Source organism: Apium graveolens, chromosome 7 (genome assembly GCF_009905375.1).
Source record: "Apium graveolens cultivar Ventura chromosome 7, ASM990537v1, whole genome shotgun sequence".
In the NCBI taxonomy this organism is placed as follows: Eukaryota; Viridiplantae; Streptophyta; class Magnoliopsida; order Apiales; family Apiaceae; genus Apium; species Apium graveolens.
Window position 1 is genome coordinate 104,744,753 of NC_133653.1, and position 24,486 is coordinate 104,769,238.

General features: G+C 37.9%; 1 protein-coding gene across 1 annotated transcript; it reads right to left on the bottom strand.

The window, feature by feature from the left end:
* Positions 1-13,838: 13,838 nt before the first annotated feature.
* LOC141671948 (tyrosine--tRNA ligase, chloroplastic/mitochondrial-like) lies at positions 13,839-15,729 on the bottom strand. Its single transcript, XM_074478406.1, has one exon. The coding sequence runs from the start codon at positions 15,601-15,603 to the stop codon at positions 14,170-14,172; it is 1,434 nt and encodes a 477-aa protein (XP_074334507.1). The 5' UTR covers positions 15,604-15,729; the 3' UTR covers positions 13,839-14,169.
* Between the last annotated feature and the right edge of the window lie 8,757 nt (positions 15,730-24,486).

Consider the following 24,486-nt stretch of genomic DNA (forward strand, 5'->3'; position numbering starts at 1 on the left):
TAGGAAAGCTGAGCGGCCGCGCAGGGTCGTAATTTTAGATTTATTATTTTAGACTTCTATTTCTGTTTGGCTTCCAACTTCTGAGCTATCTGGGTTTTATGGGACTCCTATATAAGTAGATTTCAGAGACGTTTCACAGAGGTTGGATCGTAGTATTAATCAAGGAGCGAAGGAGATAAGGAAGAAGACCGTTTTAGCACACCACAACGAAGAGGAAGCATATTTTCTTGTGATTCTTTATTTTGTTGTAACGTTGGATGCTAGTTTTCTTTACTTTAAACCTATTTACTCCTGTGATGTACTCTAATTTAATATAAGTAGTTTTAGTTATTATTCTCTTGTGTTTATTTATCATGTTTTCACCCATGATGACGATGAGTGCTGGCATGGGCTAATCGTGATCATGGGGTCGTAACGGATTTACTATGGAATTCTTTAGTTAGTTGTTTAATACCTTAGTGTGTGATGATTGTATGATATCTAGTATTGGTTGTGCGTATTCGTCTTATGTGTGTCGCGAACATATAAGATAGGGTGTTAATCTCTTGTGAAGCGACGGTGGATCTTGAGATTTAGAACTTGCCATGCTAGCATAGGTTCATGTATGAATATGCATGATTAGTGGGTAACTCTAACCGTTTTATTCTCCCTGTGTAATCAAAAGGAATAACTTGTGCTTAAATCATTATGTTGTCAATTTCTGTAGACATATAGGGACTCAACATAATTGATGCCTATTCAACTTCTATCTTAATTGTGGATGTTTGGTAGAATGGTATTAGTACAATGAAAGTTGGCTTTTATCAGTTTAGTGTTATTCGATTAATATCATCACTGTTGCATGCTAAGGGTAATAACAATAGCTATTGAAGGAAGTAGTAATGAAGTTGTGATCTCATGAGTGTTTTAATCTTGTTAATTCGAGTGTTAAATAAGTGCTTAATTATAGTAGTTAATTTTAGTTAATAATTAGTTAATCAACTCTAAGTGTTATTGTCTTAACATTGAGAAGTAATCATACATTGGTGAGTGAGTTTAATTGAACATAATTAGTCTGAGTCTCGGTGGGAACGAACTAGAAAGTATTCTATATTACTTGCGAACGCGTATACTTGCGTGTATTATTAGCGCGTGTTTTCGCCCTAACAAGTTTTTGGCGCCGCTGCCGGGGACTCGGCGTATTTGTTTAGTTTATGTACTTACCATCATTGGTCATTAGGATTCAGTGATTAAGATGTGTGTACTTATTATTTCCGGTTGTGTTTCAGGTACTTTAGCGACCGTTTATGCAAACTCGTTCTCGTACTCGCAAGAGGACTTTAGATACAGCTGAGGAGACAGACGAAGTTCTTGATATTCCGGAGAAGATATATTTTGAAGATTCGGATTCAGGAAGTGAGCAGAAAGAACCATTAATAATGGGTGATCGTATTGTTCCGGCAGATCCAGTTCTTATGGACTTTTCTCGGCCCAAAATTGATGACATTCAGTCAAGCATCCTGCATCCGGCTATTCAGGCTAACACATTTGAAATCAAGCCGGACACTATTCTGATGGTGCAGAATTCTGTTTCTTTCGGAGGTGCTGCGACTGAAGACCCCAACATGCACATAAGGAATTTTGTCGAGATCCGCAGTACTTTCAAATACAATGGTGTGACTGATGAGGCTATCAAGCTGAGGCTTTTCCCATTCTCTCTGAGGGATAAAGCTAAGGACTGGTTACATTCTGAACCAGCTGGGTCCATCACTACTTGGCAAGATCTTGCGTAAAAGTTTCTGGTGAAGTTTTATCCAATGGCGAAGACTGCGGCTATGAGAAGTGCTCTTACTCAGTTTGCGCAATAACCTACAGAATCTATGTGCGTAGCTTGGGAGCACTACAAGGAGATGTTGAGAAAGTGTCCACATCATGGAATGCCTGATTGGATGTTGATCACTAGTTTCTATAATGGTTTTGGGGCCCAATCTCGGCCCATGCTCGATGCAGCAGCTGGAGGCGCCTTGTGGGCCAAAAGCTATACTGAGGCTTATAATCTTATTGAGACTATGGCTACAAATGAGCATCAAAACCCAACTCAAAGGATGATGCCTGGGAAAGTAGCAGGTATTCTGGAAGGCGATGCAACCACAGCTATTGCAGCGCAGCTCCAAGCGCTGTCTATGAAGGTCGATTCTCTAGCCACCTATGGGGTCAATCAGATAGGTATGGTCTGTGAGCTTTGTGCAGGTTCTCATGCTACGGATCAGTGTTCTCTTGTTAACGAATCTGTTCAGTACGTGAACAATTATCCGCGACAACAGCAGCCTGTGCCAGCTACTTATCATCCTAATTACAGAAATCATCCAAATTTCAGCTGGAGTAATAATCAAAATGCTATTCAGCAACCATATCAGCAAGGCGTGAGTAAACAGTTCAATCCACCTGGATTCCAGCAAACACAGCATTATGCTCAAAGGCAATCATATCCTCAACAGGGAGGTGCAGCTGCACCCACTAGTGCTGATTTTGAGGAACTTAAGCTGTTGTGCAAGAGTCAGGCGGTTTCTATCAAGACCTTGGAAAATCAAATTGGTCAAATAGCCAATGCAGTGCTTAATCGCCAACCTGACACACTTCACAGTGACACTGAAGTGCCAGGCAGGAAGGAAGCTAAAGAGCAAGTCAAGGTTATTACCTTAAGGTCTGGAAAAGTTGTTGATGCTGAAAAAGCAAAAGAAGGAGAAGCTGAAGTTGGTAATGAAGAAGCTAAGCAAAAGGAGAAAACGACGGAACCAAGGAAGATTACTGTTGAACACACTCTTCCTGAGGGTAATACAAGAGAGAAACAACTCTATCCTCCACCACCTTTCCCTAAGAGATTGCAACAACAAAAGCTGGATAAGCAGTTCGGTAAGTTTCTGGAGGTGTTCAAGAAACTCCACATCAATATACCTTTCGCTGAGGCTTTGGAGCAAATGTCTAGTTATGCGAGATTCATGAAGAGTATTCTTTCAAGGAAGGTGAAACTGGATGACCTTGAGATCGTTGCTCTAACGGAAGAATACAGTGCTGTGCTGCAGCAAAAGTTACCTCCAAAGCTTAAAGATCCAGGTAGCTTCAACATTCCTTGCACCATTGGCAAGTTGTCTTTTGACAAATGCCTTTGTGATTTGGGAGCAAGCATCAATCTGATGTCGTTGTCGATCTTCACAAAGTTAAACTTGCCTGATCCAAAGCCCACCTACATGTCTCTACAATTGGCTGATCGTTCTATTACTTACCCACGAGGCATAGTGGAGGATGTGCTAGTAAAGGTGGATAAGCTCTTCTTTCCTGCAGACTTTGTTATTCTGGATTTCGAGGAAGATAAGAAGATTCTCATAATCTTGGGAAGACCTTTCTTGGCTACTAGCCGTACCTTGATAGATGTGCAGAAAGGTGAACTTACAATGCGGGTGCAGGATCAGGATGTGACATTCAATGTATTCAAAGCAATGAAATTCCCTACAGAAGACGAGGAGTGCTTAAAAGTGGATTTGATTGATTCTGCGATTACTTCAGAACTTGATCATATGCTAATATCTGATGCATTAGAGAAGGCCTTAGTGGGGGATTTTGACAGTGATGATGAGGATGGCAATGAGCAACTACAATATCTTAATGCTTCTCCTTGGAGGCGAAAGCTAGACATGCTGTTTGAATCTCTTGGTGCTTCTGACCTCAAAAATGCTGAAGGAAAGCTCAAACCATCTATTGAGGAAGCACCTTTCTTGGAGCTTAAGCCATTGCCTGAACACTTGAGGTATGCTTTTTTAGGTGATGCATCTACTTTACCTGTTATTATTGCATCTGACCTTTCAGGTAGTGAGGAGGACAAGCTCTTAAGGATTTTGAGAGAATTCAAATCGGCTATCGGATGGACTATAACAGACATCAAAGGGATCAGCCCTTTATATTGCATGCATAAGATTATGCTAGCGGAGGGTAGTAAGCCGACGGTTGAGCAACAACGCAGACTTAATCCTATCATGAAAGAAGTGGTGAAGAAAGAAATTCTGAAGTGGCTAGATGCAGGAATCATTTATCCTATTTCTGACAGTTCTTGGGTGAGCCCCGTGCAATGTGTACCTAAGAAAGGAGGTAATACTGTGGTCGCAAATGAGAAGAACGAGCTCATCCCCACTCGAACAGTCACAGGATGGAGAGTATGCATGGATTACAGAAAGTTGAACAAGGCCACAAGGAAGGATCACTTCCCGCTTCCGTTTATTGATCAGATGCTTGACAGGTTGGCCGGTCATGAGTATTATTGTCTTCTGGATGGCTATTCAGGGTATAATCAGATTTGTATTGCACCAGAGGATCAAGAAAAGACTACCTTCACTTGTCCATTTGGCACGTTTGCTTTTCGGAGAGTTTCGTTTGGATTATATGGCGCACCGGCCACTTTTCAGAGATGTATGATGGCTATATTCTCTGACATGATTGGAAATAATGTCGAGGTGTTCATGGATGACTTCTCCGTCTTTGGACATTCGTATGATGAATGTTTGAATAATCTTCGTGCAGTACTCAAAAGGTGCGTGGAAACTAATTTGGTGCTCAATTGGGAAAAATGTGGCATTATTCTTGGGCATAAGGTCTCTAGCAAGGGTCTTGAGGTGGACAAAGCCAAGGTGGGAGTCATTGAAAATCTTTCACCACCTATTTCTGTGAAAGGAATCCGTAGTTTTCTTGGTCATGCGGGTTTTTATCGGCGTTTCATCAAGGACTTTTCGAAGATATCTAAGCCACTGTGCAACTTGCTTGAGAAGGATGTGCCTTTCAAATTTGATGATAACTGCTTAACGACATTCGAGACTCTTAAGAAGAGTTTGATAACTGCACCAGTTATTACAACACCTGATTGGACAGAGCCTTTTGAGATGATGTGTGATGCGAGTGATTATGCGGTGGGCGCAGTTCTTGGGCAGCGCAAGAATAATCTTTTTCATGTGGTCTACTATGCTAGCAAGACCTTAAATGGGGCCCAAATGAACTACACCACTACTGAAAAGGAGCTATTGGCTATAGTCTTTGGTTTCGAAAAATTTCGATCTTATTTGCTTGGGAGAAAGGTGACAGTGTTCACTGATCATGCGGCCATTCGCTATTTGGTTTCCAAGAAGGATTCGAAGCCGAGACTCATTCGTTGGGTGCTCTTGCTACAGGAATTTGAGTTAGAGATCAAGGATCGAAAAGGTACTGAGAATCAAGTAGCTGACCATCTCTTTAGATTGGAGAATCCCGAGTCTACTTCACATGATAAGACATTGATCAACGAATCTTTTCCGGATGAGCAGTTGTTCGCAGTTCAGGAGGAAGAGCCATGGTTCGCAGATATTGTGAATTATCTTGTCATCAATATAATGCCTCCTAACTTGACCACAGCTCAAAAGAAGAAGTTTCGGCATGAGGTGAAGTGGTATATGTGGGATGAATCGTATTTGTTTAGACAGGGAGCTGACCAGATCATCAGGAGATGTATCCCATTCTGTGAGACGGAGGGGATATTATGAGACTGCCACTCCACAGTTTATGGTGGACACTATGGTGGTGAGAAGACGACAACTCGTATTTTGCAAGCAAGTTTTTTCTGTCCTACTTTGTTTAAGGATGCTCATCAGTTCGTTTTAAGGTGTGATCATTGCCAAAGAGTGGGAAATCTTACGAGAAAGGATGAGATGTCGTTAAATGTGATGCTTGAAGTCGAGGTCTTTGATGTTTGGGGAATCAATTTCATGGGGCCTTTTGTTTCGTCCTGCAATAATCAGTACATCTTGCTGGCAGTCGATTATGTCTCAAAATGGGTAGAAGTCAAAGCTCTACCGATGAATGATGCAAAGGCAGTGTTGAATTTTCTTCATAAGCAGATTTTCACAAGGTTTGGAATGCCATGAGTAATCATAAGTGATGAAGGGTCACATTTCTGCAACCGTAAGTTTACGTCTATGATGCAGGGCTACAATGTGAACCATCGAGTTGCTACTGCCTATCATCCGCAAACAAATGGTCAAGCGGAAGTGTCTAATAGAGAGATCAAGCGCATTTTAGAGAATGTTGTTTGTCCGTCAAGGAAGGATTGGTCTTTAAAGCTCGATGAAGCTGTTTGGGCTTACAGAACAGCATATAAGACTCCACTTGGGATGTCCCCGTTTCAACTTGTGTATGGTAAGGGATGTCATTTACCTGCGGAGCTTGAGCATAAGGCCTATTGGGCGTTGGAGAAGTTGAACCTGGATCTAGATACAGCTGGAAAGAAGCGAATGCTTCAGCTTAATGAACTTGATGAATTTCGACTCCAAGCGTACGAGAATAACAAAATGTACAAGGAAAAAGTGAAAAGGTGGCACGATAGGAAGCTACATCCTAAGTTATTCGTGCCGGGGCAACAAGTTCTCTTATTCAATTCTCGTCTCCGACTTTTTCCTAGGAAGTTGAAATCAAGATGGTCGGGACCTTTTATTGTCAAAACTGAGTTTCCACATGGAGCGGTGGAGATTTTTGAGAATGATCCGGACCAAGCATTCAAGGTTAATGGTCAGCGGTTGAAGCACTACTATGGGGACACGACAAACCGGGAAGTGGTTAGTGCCGTTTTATTGTCAACTTGAGGAAGGTACGCATCGTCAAGCTAATGACAAAAAAGAAGCGCTTCGTGGGAGGCAACCCAAGATTTGTTGTTACAGGAACCCTTAAATGTTAATAACCTATCCAAAACCACAAAAAAATCAGAAAAACGGAGCCTGGAAAAAAAATTTCCAGAAGCCCCCTGAGCGCCCGCTCAGGGGTCGACTGGAAGAATTTTTTTAGTCCAAATAAAAAACCAAAAAAAAGCTGAAAAACAAAAAAAATAAAACACAAACCCATTACCCACGACCTATTTCCCCATTACCCCATGATTTTAACCCTCAAACCCACTCCTAATCAATTTTTACCCTAATCCCTACCCTATATATACATACACCTATCCCATATATCCCCCATACACTTTCAAACCTTAAACTCTCTCCCAAACCCAAAAACACAAATCTCAAACACTTTTACTCAGTTTCGATGGCACCCAAGAGAGCAAGGACTATTGATAGCAGCAGCACTGTCCCTACTGTTGATTCTTCGAGGGGTACTGCTGCGAGGCCTCGTTTGAATGATAGGGCTGCTGAGGAGGAGTATACTAGGCTTCTAGGGAAGCCAATTTTGAAGGAGAGGGGATTTTTACCATCAGGGAGGGATGGTGAGTTGTTGCCTATGATTGCTGAGAAGGGGTGGATAGCTTTCTGTGAGTCTCCTGAAGCAGTGCCGATGAGCGTGGTTCGCGAGTTCTATGCGAACGCGAAGGCCGAGAAGAATGGATATTCTATGGTCTGGGGGATGACGGTTGATTATAACCCTACGGCGATTCGCCGTGTGATTGGACAACGACAGAGGAAACCCACGGAGGAGAACTGGAACGAGAAGACTGCTGAGGATTTTGACTTGGATTTGATTTGTGCCACTCTCTGTAGGCCGGGCACAGTTTGGACCTTCAATATTGGAACTAACGAGTATCGTCACTTTTCGGCGATCGCGATGAATAGGTATGCCCGTGCATGGAATGCTTTTATTTGTGCTAATATTCTGCCCACTTCACATGCACATGAGGTCACAGTTGAGAGAGCGCAGTTGTTGTGGGGAATTTTGAATGAGGAGTACTATGTGGACCTTAGTGAGTTCATCTACCTAGGAATTCTGAAGTTTTTGAGGGGAGCTAAGCACATGAACATCCCTTATGCATCCACGGTTACCAAGCTTTACCGAGCGGTGGGAGTTCAGTGGCCGTCTCATGAGCAGTTACAGTTGTCGGCCGCTCCTATTGATTCCGGGACTCTGCATGCGATGCAGGAGTGGACCGGTGGTGAGCCCGAGGAGCATGGGCTGAGTTATCATCTTCCAGGAGGGCGTCCAGCACGAGGTGCTACCATGGCGAGGCCAGGGCGAGATGAGGCTGGTTCTTCTAGAGCTCAGGAGGGTGCTGGGATGGCTGATGCCCAGTATAGGAGGCTGTCACGGAGGATGGACGCTATGTACGAGACACAGAGCAGGTTTGCTCAGGAGCTCACCCTTGCACTTGAGACTGCTTTTCGAGGCTTTGGAGCTGACATCCAGTGGCCAGTTTTTGGTGAGGACTCTGCATATCCGCCTCCTGATACACCACCCTCTGAGGGTGATGATGATGATGATCTCTCCGAGTAGGTATACCCCGTGTTCCTTTCTACTACCTTCACTGGGGACAGTGAAGATTTTAAGTTTGGGGGTGGTAGTTAAGGAATATTTTGTGTGTGTGTCATATAATTGCATGTTCATGATAATTTAGTTCATATAATTGCATAATTTTTGCCATATAGTTTTATTTATTTATTATTTATAGCTTTATTTATTTATCATATCATGTAGCTCATGCATTTACCATGATCCCTTTTGCGCTGATTTACCAATTGATTTGTGATGTTGAGGCGAGTGAAGTGATAGCGTTAAAGTGATGTTGAGTCATGTAGGGTGATATGCATGCTATAAACACTTGTAATTTCACTAAGTCTTAGAGAATGCTTAAGGACTAGATTGTTGTTATGGTTTGGTGGTTATCGAGGTTAATCTATTGATTATGCTTAAAATTTTATAATAGGTTCTTAGTGATAAAAGGCATGAAAAGAAAAAAAAATGGAGTGAAAAATGGAATTCATTGCTAATTGTGGCTAGGCGTCAAATGGCTAGTAGCCGGCTCGTATGTTTATGCGAGTAGTCTAGGCTTGAGCAAGATGGAGCGAAACGCACTTGCTCAGAAAGTTTAAAAAAAAGAGAAAAAAAATAGAAAAAAAAAAGAAAAAAAATAATAAAGAGTATGCATAATTGATCAAGAGTGGGCTCTTTGGTATTCGAGTTATTAAGTTCTTAGGGGACTTTGTGCCTAGTGACCTAAGGCTTTTATAGTCTGGGATCCGCTAACCTAACGCTCGTTACATGGATGCCATTGTATACGTCTTTTGTGGACCTCACTCATTGCACGGTCAAATAAGCATTTGAATAAAAGCATGATTCCGTAATAAGCTCTATAATCTTGAAGTGTTATAAGTCACTTTGTGCCTAGAATTTTTATTCTTTGTATAATCATGCGATTGCCTTGATGATAGTTGAGTCATGATAATTGATCTAGTTTCGAAGCATATCTGTTAAGCATCTGCACACACCACGTTTCTGGCTGTATGTTAGTTTGTATAATTCGATTGATCTTTATTCGCCTAATTGCATTTGTTGAGATGTCGTAAGTTGGTTGGTTTGGTCGTAGTAAGGGGGATCGCTGCATTTCATATAGATTGCATTCATGCATGTTTTTATTTTATTTTGAGTCTGTGACGCTTGAGGACAAACATCGATTTAAGTTTGGGGGTGTGATAAGTGGCATTTTATACCACTTAGAACGTCTTATAATAGCTTAAATTGGTGTCTTGAAATCAAGTATTTTGTGTATTTGATGCGTTTTTCTAGTGTTTGTGCATTTCAGGGTATTAGTTGCATTTCGGGAGAGAATTCATCAATAATAAGCCTTGGCATGTGTTCAGCATTGCAAGTGGGAAGATAGGAGCAGATTGCAGTGAAGAAACGGAGCAAAACAGATCATTTTTCCAGAAGGGGTCTGAGCGTCCGCTCAGCTCTGCTGAGCGGCCGCGCAGGAAGCTGAGCGCCCGCTCAGGAAAGCTGAGCGGCCGCGCAGGGTCGTAATTTCAGATTTATTATTTTAGACAGCTGAGCGGCCGCGCAGGGTCGTAATTTCAGATTTATTATTTTAGACTTCTATTTCTGTTTGGCTTCCAACTTCTGAGCTATCTGGGTTTTATGGGACTCCTATATAAGTAGATTTCAGAGATGTTTCACAGAGGTTGGACGTAGTATTAATCAAGGAGTGAAGGAGATAAGGAAGAAGATCGTTTTAGCACACCGCAACGAAGAGGAAGCATATTTTCTTGTGATTCTTTATTTCGTTGTAACGTTGGATGCTGGTTTTCTTTACTTTGAACCTATTTACTCCTGTGACGTACTCTGGTTTAATATAAGTAGTTTTAGTTATTATTCTCTTGTGTTTATTTATCATGTTTTCATATGAACCCATGATGACGATGAGTGCTAACATGGGCTAATCGTGATCATGGGGTCGTAACGGATTTACTATGAAATTCTTTAGTTAATTGTTTAATACCTTAGTGTGTGATGATTGTATGATATCTAGTATTGGTTGTGCGTATTCGTCTTATATGCGTTGCGAACATATAAGATAGGGTGTTAATCTCTTGTGAAGCGACGGTGGATCTTGAGATTTAGAACTTGCCATGCTAGCATAGGTTCATGTATGAATATGCATGATTAGTGGGTAACTCTAACCGTTTTATTCTCCCTGTGTAATCAAAAGGAATAACTTGTGCTTAAATCGCTATGTTGTCAATTTCTGTAGACATACAGGGACTCAACATAATTGATGCCTATTCAACTTCTATCTTAATTGTGGATGTTTGGTAGAATGGTATTAGTACAATGAAAGTTGACTTTTATCAGTTTAGTGTTATTCGATTAATATCATCATTGTTGCATGCTAAGGGTAATAACAATAGCTATTGAAGGAAGTAGTAATGACGTTGTGATCTCATGAGTGTTTTAATATTGTTAATTTGAGTGTTAAATAAGTGCTTAATTATAGTAGTTAATTGTAGTTAATAATTAGTTAATCAACTCTAAGTGTTATTGTCTTAACATTGAGAAGTAATCATACATTGGTGAGTGAGTTTAATTGAACATAATTAGTCTGAGTCTCCGTGGGAACGAACTAGAAAGTATTCTATATTACTTGCGAACGCGTATACTTGCGTGTGTTATTAGCGCATGTTTTTGCCCCAACAATCATCCTCCGAAAGCTCCACATAACCGAGTTCCTCATCACCACCTTCCTTAATCGATGCATATTTTAACTCATGCTGCAAACGTTGAATTTCTCTTATTTTCTCCAGCTTCGCCTCTAGTCTTTTGGTTTCAGTCTCTAACATCTTAACTCCTCATCCGAACCTTCCACACCCTCTATCTCTTACTCTCGTAAGAGCTTCTTCTACTTCAACTTTTGTAAATGCAATCGAGCATCACTGGAGAGCACCTGCTTTCCCTTTTCTATTAAAACACGAGAACGAGTATCCTTAACGATTCTCCTCTTACATTTGACTGGTGGTCTCTGCGCCTGAGAGCCCTCAAGTGGGGGGTTTTCCTCTACCGGAAACAAGCGTCTTGGCTTGAGGGTCAACGGTGTTTTATCTTTTTCTGCTGGAGCTTCCTGTTCTGATTTGTGAACAGTTTGGATTTCAGTCGTGTTTCCACATTTCTCTGGATCTGCTTCTTCAATAATCATGTTGGAGTATCAAATTTAAGAGTTCCTTCTAGCGCCAAATGATGACCCTAAATATGAGTCATGTTTATGTGAGGAACAATACTCTTTATTGATACTTATTTTTCCAACTTTTACAAGTAGGGCAAATATGCTTTATTTATAGGGAGTCCCAAATGTATTTTTCCCCTTACAATTGGTCCTCTATTGGGCTATCTATTACAAATTTATATCCTAGAGTCCTATTTATGATCTTTATTTCTTTTCCTTTATTCTCAGGCCAACATTTACAATTATAAATTTTAAGTTTCATTTGAACAAAGTCGTGACTCCTGATAATCCCATGCATCCGCCAACAGTTCCACAACAAAAATGACATAACATGCTCGACAAAATCTTGATCTAGTTCATATTAAAAGATTTAATTATAATTAGAATTAACCCTCATAAAGTATGACACATCCACATCAACTATATGTTTTTTTGCTAAGTTCTTTTTAAACATTTTGTTAACATTTCTTCCAATATTGTCCTTCAGGGTATAATATCTGTAATCATATATTTTAAGAATAATATTTTTCGTCAATAATTTTTTTGTTATTTTAATTTATCAAATAATTTGAAATATATAAAAATTATATTGAATTGCTTATTAAAAAAATAGAAAACACAGGATTAGTCATTTTATTGATATATTTAGTAATGGATATTTACTTGATATCCTATTAACTTCATTAACTTTATATGCAATTTTTGATTCTTGATAAATTCTTTCAATTTTTACAATTTTTACATAAATAATATGATAAAAGAATATATACAATATTAAGTAATTTCAAATCATTTATCAGAAAGCAAAAATATATGATAAAAAATGACTAAATCGTTAAAGTTTACAATACTCATAGTTGAAAAGTAAAAATATATCATTAGAAGGTTAATTGAAAAAAAACCAGCTAAAGAGTTGAAGTGTATAAAATTTATAATTAAGGGACAAAAATTTACAGTTTTTTTTATTTATATATTACTATATTTTAAGAGACAACATGATAAGCCTAATAAAAATGTATAGCCAGGAGGAGGGAATCTGTAAAGATTCATGGTCATCAACAGCTAAAAGGTAAAAAACCACAAGGACTCATGGATGTTCTGTGTAGGCCTTTTTTCAAATTAATTTCTACAACTCAATGTATACACATAAAATGAAGTACTATACTTCTACATTTTTCAGTCAATCTCACTCCATGTTCCCTCCCATTTTGATTTATAAAACACACACACACGCACAAAGAAGACTTTACCTATGCTCGCCTACCGCTTGCTTCTTTAGATTCTCATCATACTAAGCATGCTTTCTTCATTCTTTTTTCCCTACCTACCATTAATCCTTAATTTTGTTTTTAATCAATAAAGAATACTCTTATATATATATATATATATATATATATATGCTCTTTGACCCAAATGGAGTTCTTTCCAGTTGGCAACTCAACAGAAATAGTTGGTCATAGGTATGGAGTGAAATGCACTTCCAACAGAGTCACTGAACTCGATCTTGGCAGATGTATCTTGCTGGCACCATCTCTTTTTCTCCATTGGCATCACTGGATATGCTAACTCTCCTAACCTTCTGCAAATATGTTTACTGTAAGTTTAACATCTTTGCTCCAACTCGCATATGGACTTCAACACCTTGGTCTCTCTTCAATTGGGATGGCATGGCAGGCCTAATTCCAGACAATTTTCTTATAAACTTCCCCAATCTCATGTCTATAAATCTATTTAACATTAATTTAACCGGTTTATTACCCAAAAATAATCTTGTTGAATTCTGAGAACCTGCAGTTTCTTGATTTCTCCACAAAAAAATATCACAGGATCAATTTCAGATTTGAAAACCTGAGACATGATATACGTTGTTTCATCTTGATTTGTTTAGGAACAGATCAGCGGATTCAGTTCCTTCATCACTTTCAAATTGTATAAATCTCAAAAGTTCGAATTTGTCTTACAATTTAATGACTGGGAGCATACCACAGTCTTTTTGGTTATCTTCACAGCTTACAAAGACTAGATATATCTCAATAATCATCTTACAGGATGGATTTCATCCAAATTAGGTGCGTAGAGTCTCAATATTACATTTTGTGAAAAGTGAAAACGAGATTATTATACAGGAACATTTTGTGAAAAGTGAAAACGAGCTTTTTCTTAACGAGCTTAGTATAAAGGATTTCTAGACTTTCCTATCAAAAACTTCTTGAAATTATATGTCAACATAATTATGATATCGCTCCCCCTAGCTGTAACTCAATAACTTTTGTTATGCAGGACAGAATAATCAGGCCTACTTACCAAGTAATATCGTGAAATAGATTTTCCAAACAATCACTGAAATTAATATAGAACAAAAACAAACTTAAGACTAAAAAGTTCACAAGATTTATTAACAATGGAACTGGACGATAAAAACAATCATCCAATGGTTCTGCAGAATTATAAATTTGTACGACCGAGATCTAATTCCTATATATAAAGGATGTGTGTGTTGGAGTCCCTCCCAGAATAAAATCCTGCCTACTAAGTTTATAAGAGTACATATATAATCATGCATCGCAGAGTTAATAAATTTAAGAGTAATTTGCAACAACTCATCTCCTCTATTATACAGGAAAAAAACTTTATACGGGAAATCCCAAATGCACCAACTGTGAATTAATATGCAGTAGAATGAAATTACCAGAAAATAGTCAAGATATTCTAACGATCATCTTATTTTTTTTGCCTGCAGATAGCAGCAGAACTTTTCCTTCCACGATATCTTCAACCTCAATCTTCTTTCCTTCAGCATCAACCCTACAATTGTTCAAATACAATCCACCTTGTTTCAAAAGTCTCCTAGCAGCAGATTTACTATCTAGCAAACCAGTCGAAACTGACAAATCCAGTATACCGCAATTCAAAACTTGATCTAATCCCATAGAAAACGAGGGAACATCCTCAGCAATCCCCTCAATCGCCTTCCAATCCAACTTAGTCTCAGCACCAGGCTTCAAGGCCTCGGTTGCCTTCAAGGCCTCCTCTAAACCATCTTGTCCATGAACAAATCTTGTCACTTCCTCAGCCAACTTCCGTTGGGCCGTATTCGGAACATACCCAGACTTCCCCATTTGTTCCTCAACAACACCAATCTCCTCCAAACTCAAAAAAGTTAAAATCTTCAAAAACCTCACAACATCAGCATCCGGGACATTAAAAAAATACTGATAAAACTTATAAGGAGACAACATAGACGGCGAAAGCCAAACAGCCCCATCCTCCGATTTCCCAAACTTAGTCCCATCACTCTTCAACAAAAGCGGAAAAGTAACCCCATACGCACCATCCGTCTGCAAAATCTTCCTAATAAGATCCGTCCCAGCCGTAATATTACCCCATTGATCACTCCCACCTATCTGAACACTAACCCCCATATTCTGAAACAAATGCACAAAATCATACCCTTGTAAAAGCTGATAACTAAATTCCGTAAAACTAAGACCCGATTCGGACATTTCCAACCTCCTCTTAACACTTTCTTTTCCCAACATAGTCCCAATCCTAGCAAACCTACCCACATTCTTCAAAAAATCAAGAAAGCTAACATCTTTCCACCAATCATAATTATTCAAAATGACAACATTATCACCAAGAATCTTCTTAACAATATTCGAAATACAAGAAACATTATTTTCAAGAGTTAGTACATCAAGTTCGGGTCTTTCGAGAGTTTTACCAGATGGGTCACCGACCCGACCCGTAGCACCACCAATTAAAGCAAAAGGAGCATGCCCACATCTTAAAAACCAAGAAAGGACAATAAGACCAAGTAAATTACCTATATGAAGTGATTCAGCAGTTGGGTCAAAGCCACAGTAGACTTTGAGAGGAGTGGTTGTGCAAATAGTGGTGAGTGATTCAGAGGTGACTGATTCTAAAAGGCCTCTTTGTTGGAGGATTTTGATGATGTTTTTTTGTGGGGTTTGAGTGGAAGTGTTTGATGAAGATGAGAAATGGGTTTCTGAGGAGGTGTAGAGAGAGAAAGTGGAGAGACGGTGGTGCCTAGTGAAAGAGGAGAGAGAGAGTTTGGGGTGGTGGTGAGTGAAGAGGGTTTTGAGTAAACAGGGTAATGTAGCCGTCACCATTGTTGTTGATTTTGTTGTTGTGTATCTATCCCCCTGCTTCTATGCCACCATTTTATTCATCTTCTCCTGTGTCTCCGTGTAATCCAAGATTCAATTATCCAATATGTTTATAGCAAAACTTTAATAATGAGTATATTTTTTTGTCATCAATAAATATGGGATTATTGAATATTTGAAAAAAGTGCCTTTTTGACCCAAAATTCTCACTCTCAAATATCACCCCAGTATTAGAGGATATTGCATTTCGATGGGTGTATCAAGCCTCGTACTAATTTTTTTATTTAAAATTTTCAAATGTTTTTTAAATAATTTTAAAATTTAAGTATATACCATATTATAAATTTTTTAATATTTTATAATTTAAAATTTTCAAATTTGAGTTTTATAAATACTTTTTAAAAAATGAGTAAAAAATACTCCCTCTTATATGACGTTTGACTTTTGTGCACACACTTTTAAGTGTTTTGACCACGTAGTTAAAATAATAATTTTTAAAATTTTCTTTTTGTGAACAAAAATATATAACTAAAATTTTAATTCTGAAAAAAAAAATTTAAAAATTATTATTTTAACTATGAGGTCAATGGACTTGGAAACGTGTGCACAAAAGTCAAACGACATATAAAAAAACAGAGGGAGTATATGATTTAGCATTCGAAGGCTCTAAACCCTAATTTAAATGTGTACTTTGAATCAACAATTTTAAATTTTAGCATGATCTACTACTTTTTATATTTTAGGTTTAAACAATGTTGCATTTTGGTTTTGGCAATAATTAAAAAATCAATAAAAGGCCTAGACCTTATCGGTTAAACCATAATTAAAATGTGAACATAGTTCTATTTTAATTTTTGCTAATTTGTGTATATATTAAGAGAAAAAAATATATACTAAGCTCCCTAACTTAGGACATGCCATAGATGGGAGTGACTATAATCAACTTAGAAAAGATCGAAAATAGAATACAAAAGGAGGAGGCGCCACCCTCAAGCTAACCAACTAGCAAAATTATGCTTAATTAGTCGGTTAGAATTAGTTACTCGAGCTCGCATATATCTATAAAAAAATTTGTAATGAGCTTAGAAGGACCAAAAATGTCTTTATCGTGGGATCTAGCATTGCGCTCTGTCCAAATGTGGTCGGAGAAAGTTTGTGCTGCCAACAAGACCAAGTCTCGGTGTCCAAATTAATTGATCGAACCCCAATGTGGCTTGAAGAGCATAATTGCTATAAGTGCAGTGGTGAAATAGGTGATCCAGGTGTTGTTGGCCTCCAACACAGAGGTAAGTGTAACAATAAGTAGTCGTTGCAATGCCAAAAGAAGCAAGCCGAATGACCAAGAACCATTCACAATCACACTTGAAACTTTAGCTCTGGGAGATATACCTGATTGTCTGATGATATGGTCCGTTAGAGATGAAACCAGACAAATATTTTGCCACCATGGGTCACCAAACAGAGAAACCTTCACCACTACCCACTTTGAAGCGAAGAAACTTTCGGGCCAAAGGTCTAAGTTCCAGAATATGATGTTTTTTTTAGCGCAGTAGCATTAACCCAATTGCACTAAAGAGAGTCATGCCCATAGATAATATGACAGAGATGAACAAGGAGCTGTGATTTGTTATAGTCTTTTGGGTTCTTTAAGTCCAAGACCGCCTTCATCTTGAGGTAAACATAAGTTAGACCAGACGACTCTAGCATCCCCTTTCTTTGTAATGTCACCTTTTCATATGAATAAAGTCAAGACTGATTGAATGTGTTTGTGCATCAAGACAGAATCATAAAGTGGTTGGTCCAGTAAGCTTGCATGGAAAAGAGAACTGGACGAACTAATTGAACACGATCAGCAAGAGATAATAAAACCGAGGTCCAAGAGCAGATACGAGCAGTGAGCTTTTCAATTAGGGGCATGCAATTATCAATGTTGAGGTTTAAAGAGATTAGAGGAACTCCAAGAAAATTTACAGGAAGCTCTCCTCTAGGAAAAGCATGAGTATTATAGAATCATTCAACCACATCAGCATGGCAATCGCAAAAGAAAACCGTACTTTTGTTGACATTCGGTTTTAAACCACTCATTCCATCAAATTTATTAATGCAATTCATGATATAAGATAAAGAATCAATGTAACCTCGGAAGAACTGTAGAATGTCACCCTCAAATAATACATGAGTGAGCTTAAGCTCTTTGCATTTCCAATGATAATGAAAGGAAGGCGGCACTTGTGCGAGCATGCATGAAAGCATATTCATACCCAAGGTAAACACATTAGGAGACATCGGGTCTCCTTCACGAAGTCCTTTCTTTCCTGGAAAATAACCCTGCAAAACTCCATTTAATTTAATTGACTACATAGGTATTGAAATGTATTGATAAACCCAATTCAAGAACAGAGGAGGAAATTTCATTCGACTTAGAACTCGCATTAAGAAACTCCAATTCTAGAGATTATCAATCATCATAAACTTCATTAAAGCTAGATTAGATCTTGACAAGAAGAAGATGTAACAGAAAATGTATATATGCAAAAATTGTATGTAATGTTTACATCATAACTATTTGATAGAATGATAGTTCTAAATAACTATTACAATGTGCTGAGAGAGCTATTTATACAGAGTGTCACAGTTGACTAGTTTTGACTTGACTACTCTTAACAGTTCCCTCAGATTCGAATGTGGAGAAGTGATCACATTCAATCTGGTGATGATGTTCCAATGAGCAGTCCTGGATAAGTTACTATATCTGCAAATTGATGAGAGCTGGGCACATAGGTAAGCTGAATCATCTGCATTTGAACCTGTTCCTGATAAAATAACATTTGATAGAAAATTTTTTGGTCTTAGGATGGAAGACAGGATCATTTGCTATATCAAGAGCAGCTTGACTATCGCTATAAACCACAGTTGGCAATTGTTGAGGAATAAGTAATTCTCGAAATAGTAAATGCATTCGGGAAAGATCACATGTCGTATCAGCCGATGGAAATAAACTTTTGTTTCTTAGGATGCCAATTTACTAAAGATGTACCCAGAAACAAACAAAAGCCACTAACACTATAACTAGTGTCTGGACAATTACCCCAATCGTTGTCACAAAAAGCCCGAAGCTGCAAGTCAGAAGAAGCTGGGAAAAGAATTCTCTAAGAAGGAGTTCCCTTTGAGATAACAAAGTACTCGTTGAACAGCAATTAGGTGTGCTACTCTGGGTGTTTGTAAAAATTGACTTAAGTGATGAACGATGTAAAAAATATATGGCCTTGAAACAATGAGATACAATAATTTGCCAACATACTTTCTGTAAACTGATGGTTCGTCTAACATGAGACCTTCATCTAAGGATAACTTGACAGAGGTGTCAACATGAAATGAAAGAGGTTTACTATGTTCCAGACCAGCATCAACAAGTAAGTCATGAATGAATTTATGTTGGTGAAGGAAAATGCCAGAAGCTGAACGACTGACTTCTAAACTAGGATAGTATTTCACCAAACCTAGATCTTTAATAGTGAAAGATTTGTCCAGATAAATATTAACTTGAGTGATAAGATCAGAATTGGTGCCAGTGCCAGTGAGAAGAATATCGTCTACATAAACCAAAGCTATAATGAACGTATCTTGGTGATGATAAGTGAACAAGGAATAGTCTGTAGTGGTCTGTTTAAACCCAAATGAAAGCAGAGCAGCACCAAGCTTCTCAAACCATAATATGGATGCATGTTTTAATCCGAAGATGCTTTTATGAAGTCGACAAACAAGTTTGACAGCAGACTTACACTGTGGATGACCTTGTGGAAGTTCCATATAAATTTCTTCAGGTAAATCGCAATGCAAAAAGGCGCTATTTATATCTAACTGATGGAATGGCCAATATTTTGTAGAAGCAATACATAAAATGGTTCTAACGGTGACCATTTTGCTACGGGGGCAAAAGTACTATGCTAATCTTCTCCTGCAGTTTGAGGGTAGCCTTTCGTCACAAACACGCCTTAAATTTATCTATATCGCTGTTTGCTAGGTATTTTACTCTGTATACCCAACGAAAACCAACAACCTTTTTATTTGTTGGCAAGGGAACAACGGACCATGTATTATTCAGTTATAAGGTAGTTAACTCTTTTGTCATGACATCCACCCAACAAGGGTCAGTAACAGCTTGGTTATAGCTATAGGGTTCTCTGACCACAGATTGCTGATTGACAGCACAACAGAAAATGGTACTACGCATATTAGAATAAAGATTGAAAGCATATTTAACAGGATCAATGGGACAGTCTTGTAAGAATGAAATTGCAAATATACAATTTATAGTGACTGCATAGTCTTTGAACCATGACGGTTGAATTTTTTTCCTCAGAGAAAATCTAGCTGGAGGTTGTTGATATTCATATACAAAAGGTTGGTCACTTAAAGAAGATTCACTATTTTATGAATCTGGAATTGTGTCGAGATTGACATTACTGGGACTAGGTAGGAAATAATCAAAAGTAGAGGGAGGTGAAATATTTTCATGGTGTGAAGTGTTAGGAATATGTTTTGAACTTTATGATAAGTTGAACAAAATATCTTAGTAGATTTAACTTAGTATTTTTGTAGCTCTCGACAGATGTTCTATAATAGTCCCGACGGATGATCTTTATAGTCCTGACGGATGACCTCTGAACATCCATCGAGAATATAGTTTATGTAACAATAAGTATTGTAGCACATTTCTGCAAACAACAATGTTTCAGTTGAGTAGATGATATAGGATTTTTTGAGTCATGTTGACTAATAGATTGATATGCAGAATATGTGGCTAATTGTAAATATAAGATGTCTTGTAATTTTGTATAAGTGAAATAGAGTCAAGTGACAGAAAGACTCCCGGCGGATGGTCTACAAAGGCTCCCGACAGATAATCGACAAGGCTCCCGACGGATGACCAACAGAGTCCCGACGGATGATCATAAATTCAAAAGAGCAGTTGACAGTAACAACACAGTCAAATGCTTCGGGTGTTTACAAATGGAATGTGGCATCCTAATTGCAGGACTTAGAGAACAAAGAAGCATTACCATTTCCATGCAATTATGAAGATATTCAAAGATGCTAGATAGAGTAATGTAGCAGCATGAAGTTAGACAAGATTCAGTTTGTCTTATTATCTTGTCTTACTATCATGTAACTTGGTAATATATAAACCAAGAGTAGCAAGTTGAAAAGTATCCAAGTTAGAAAGAAAAACTAGAGAAATAGAAAAAGCAAAATCTATAAAGAATTTCTCAGTTGTTCTTGTTGTTCAACTTGTAAGCAGCTGTGTGCTATTCAAGCATCACAGAGTTCTTATCTTTATATATATATATATATATCTGGTGGATAATTTCAAATCCACCAGAAAGTTTTAAAGCCTTTTATTTTATTTCTTTGTGTTTTGATTTCTATTTTACTTTCATTCCGCACTTCTTGCAAAATCAAACACAGTTATATATTAAGTAAGAACATTCTTAAAATCAGAAAAAGAAGCCAGAATTACATTCAACCCCCCCTTCTGTAATTCCCCTTCTGTAATTCTTGTTGCATTGTTTGGGAATAACATGAAGTAACATTATGATGTATCAAACTCAAGGGTTTGTCAAATCAAGGGTAAATGACTGGTAGCTGAAAATGAAGAACAGTTGAGCCAAGATGACATGGATGACATAGATGAGCATCTTGTTTTTCTATCCAGGAGATTTGCCAAGCTCAAATTCAAGAAGAATTTTGAAGCAGTTAAGTTAAACAGAAACATGGTTGATAAGTCTAAATTCAAGTGTTTCAAGTGTGGCTTGGCAGGTCATTTTGCTAGTGAGTGTAGAAAGCCTGACTCTGGTAAAAAGAAGTTTCATCCTGTTGATTATAAGCAGAAATACTTTGAGTTGATCAAGAAAAAGGAAAGGGATTTCATTATACAAGAAAATGACTGGGCTGCAGATGGATTGGATGAATATGAAGAAATAAACTATGTCAACCTAGCCCTAATGGCCAAATCATATGAAACAGAAGTTAGTTCATCCAGTAATCAGGTAATCACCACCAACCTAGCACATTTAACTAAGTCTGAGTGCAATGATGCCATCAATGACATGTCTACTGAGTTGTACCATTTGCGTGTAACTCTTAAGTCTCTCATTAAGGAAAATGCTAAAATTAAAGAAAATAATTTATTTTTAAGTGAGAGGAATAATGTGCTAGAGTCTCAATTCATTGAGTTTGAAAATTTGAGAATTGAATGTAAAACTGCCAAGGATAAATTAACCGAATCTTTAAAGAAATAAGAGATTTTAAGAAAGCAACTTGAACGAGAACAGGAAGTGATTAAGGCATGAAAATCATCTAGAGATGTTCATGCTCAAATCACTAAAGTTCAAGGTATAGAATCTTTTTGTGATGCAACCTGGAAAAAGAAGAAGGAGAAACTTGATTCCAATCTGGTTGAAGGACTTTCAACGGATGTGGATTCGGCGGATGATGAAAATTATCCGTCGAATAATCAAAAGGATTATCCGTCGAAAGACATTGAGCCACATCCGTTGAATATAAGTAAGCCGGTTAGCAAATCTAAGCTAGCTAAATTGAATGATAAATATGGATCAATTTCTAAAAACTTTGTTCCAGGAGAAACAAGTCAAGTGAGAAAAGAAAAGAGAGTCAATGTTGGTCATCTATCTATCAAACAACTGAATGAGAGATTAGAAAAGATTGATTAAAATAGAATCAAAAAGGAAAAATAATAGAAATGGAAAGGTAGGAATTAACAAACATAACAACTACACACCTGATAAATACGCTCCTAGAAAAATCTGTGTTAAGTGTGGTAGTGTTAATCATCTGTCTGTTAATTGCAAACTTACTAAGCCTGCACCCATGTTAGCACCTTCCTCTTTTCCTAACATAACTGCCATGCCTGCAATGCCTATGAATGTTTTGCCTGCACAAAATCTGAATGCACAATTTGCTAATATGCCATTTGCACCTAATCCTTATTATGCTACATTTAGTATGCCTCAAGTGCCATTTAGCATGCCTTACTGGAATAACATGTTTGCACATAACATACCTTTTCATGTTAATCAAAATGTGCTTGATAATTATGCTTCAATGAATGACTTCAAAGGTCCAACTCAAATGACAAAGGCTAACAAGGCATGACCCAAGGAAACTTGGGTACCAAAATTAACTTGATTTGATTTTGATGTGTGTAGGGAAATAGAAAGAATCTTTGGTATCTGGATAGTGGTTGCTCAAGGCACATGACTGGAGATTCTACCCTACTCACTGAGTTCAAGGAAAGAGCTGGCCCAAGTATCACTTTTGGAGATGACAACAAGGGTTATACTGTGGGATATGGCTTGATTTCAAAGGATAATGTCATCATTGAAGAGGTTGCCCTAGTGGATGGACTCAAGCATAATCTGTTGAGTATCAGCCAGCTTTGTGATAAGGGAAACTCAGTTACTTTTAATGCAGTAGCCTGTGTTGTGACTAACAAGAAGAGCAACAAAGTGGTTCTCACTGGAGTGAGAAAAGGCAATGTGTATCTAGCTGATTTCAACTCAACAAATGCAGAATCTGTAACTTATCTTCTCAGTAAAGCAAGTCAAATAAAAGTTGGCTATGACACAAGAAGCTGTCCCATCTAAACTTCAAGACCATGAATGAGCTAGTTAAGAAAAAACTGGTTAGAGGTATTCCTCAAGTGGAGTTTTCAAAGGATGGATTGTGTAATGCCTTCCAGAAAGGAAAGCAGATTAAAGCATCATTCAAAAAAAAGCTTGAATCATCTATTGAAGAACCTTTACAGTTACTTCACATGGACTTGTTTAGACCAGTAAATATGTTGTCTATCTCAAAGAAGAGATATTGCCTAGTAATTATGGATGATTTTTCAAAATTCTCTTGGACATATATTCTAAAGTTCAAAGATGAGGCTAGTGAAATCATCACCAATCACATAAGGCAAGTTAACAATCATCCTAACTTCAAGGTTAGAAGAATCAGAAGTGACAATGGAACTGAGTTCAAGAATTCTGTGATGAGAGTATTTTGTGAAGAGTATGGAATCATGCATGAGTTTTCTGCAGCAAGAACTCCACAACAAAATGGTGTAGTGGAAAGGAAGAATAGATCACTCATTGAAGCTGCATGAACTATGCTTGAATAATCAAGGCTGCTAACTTACTTTTGGGCAGAAGCTGTGAATACAACATGTTATACTCAAAATATCTCCTTGATCAATCAAGCAAAAAGGCATGACTCCATATTATATATTCAAGAATAGGAAGCCAACTCTAAGTTTTCTTCATGTCTTTAGATGCAAATACTACATTCTAAGGAATCAAACTGAACAGCATGGAAAGTTTGATACTAAAGTAGATGAAGGAATTTTTATTGGATATGCTGTTGGAAAAGCATATAGAGTCTACAATATCAGCATAAATATTTTTATGGAATCTGTACATGTTGTGTTTGATGATAAGAAGATTGAAGGACTAAAATATAAAGGTTTCCATGATAGCCTCAAATTTGATAATATTGAGATGAGTTGTGATGATAGTGATGATGATAGTGATCAAGAAACAGTGGCTTAGGATAATATCAAAAGGACTATCTTCAATGATGCACAAAATTCAGCATTAGTCGAGTTACATAATACATCATCCGTCGGTAGACAATCAGCTTCATCCGTCGGGATACAAAGTGCATCATCCGTCGGAACAATAAGAGAAGCTAAGAGTCAAAACAGATCACTTACAGAAAGAACCCCTTCTTCAAATCAAAGATCCACAAACTCAGGGGGAGTTTCTTCTAATCAAAACTCAGTCACACATCAAGACAATGATGAGGCCTCTTCATCAAGAT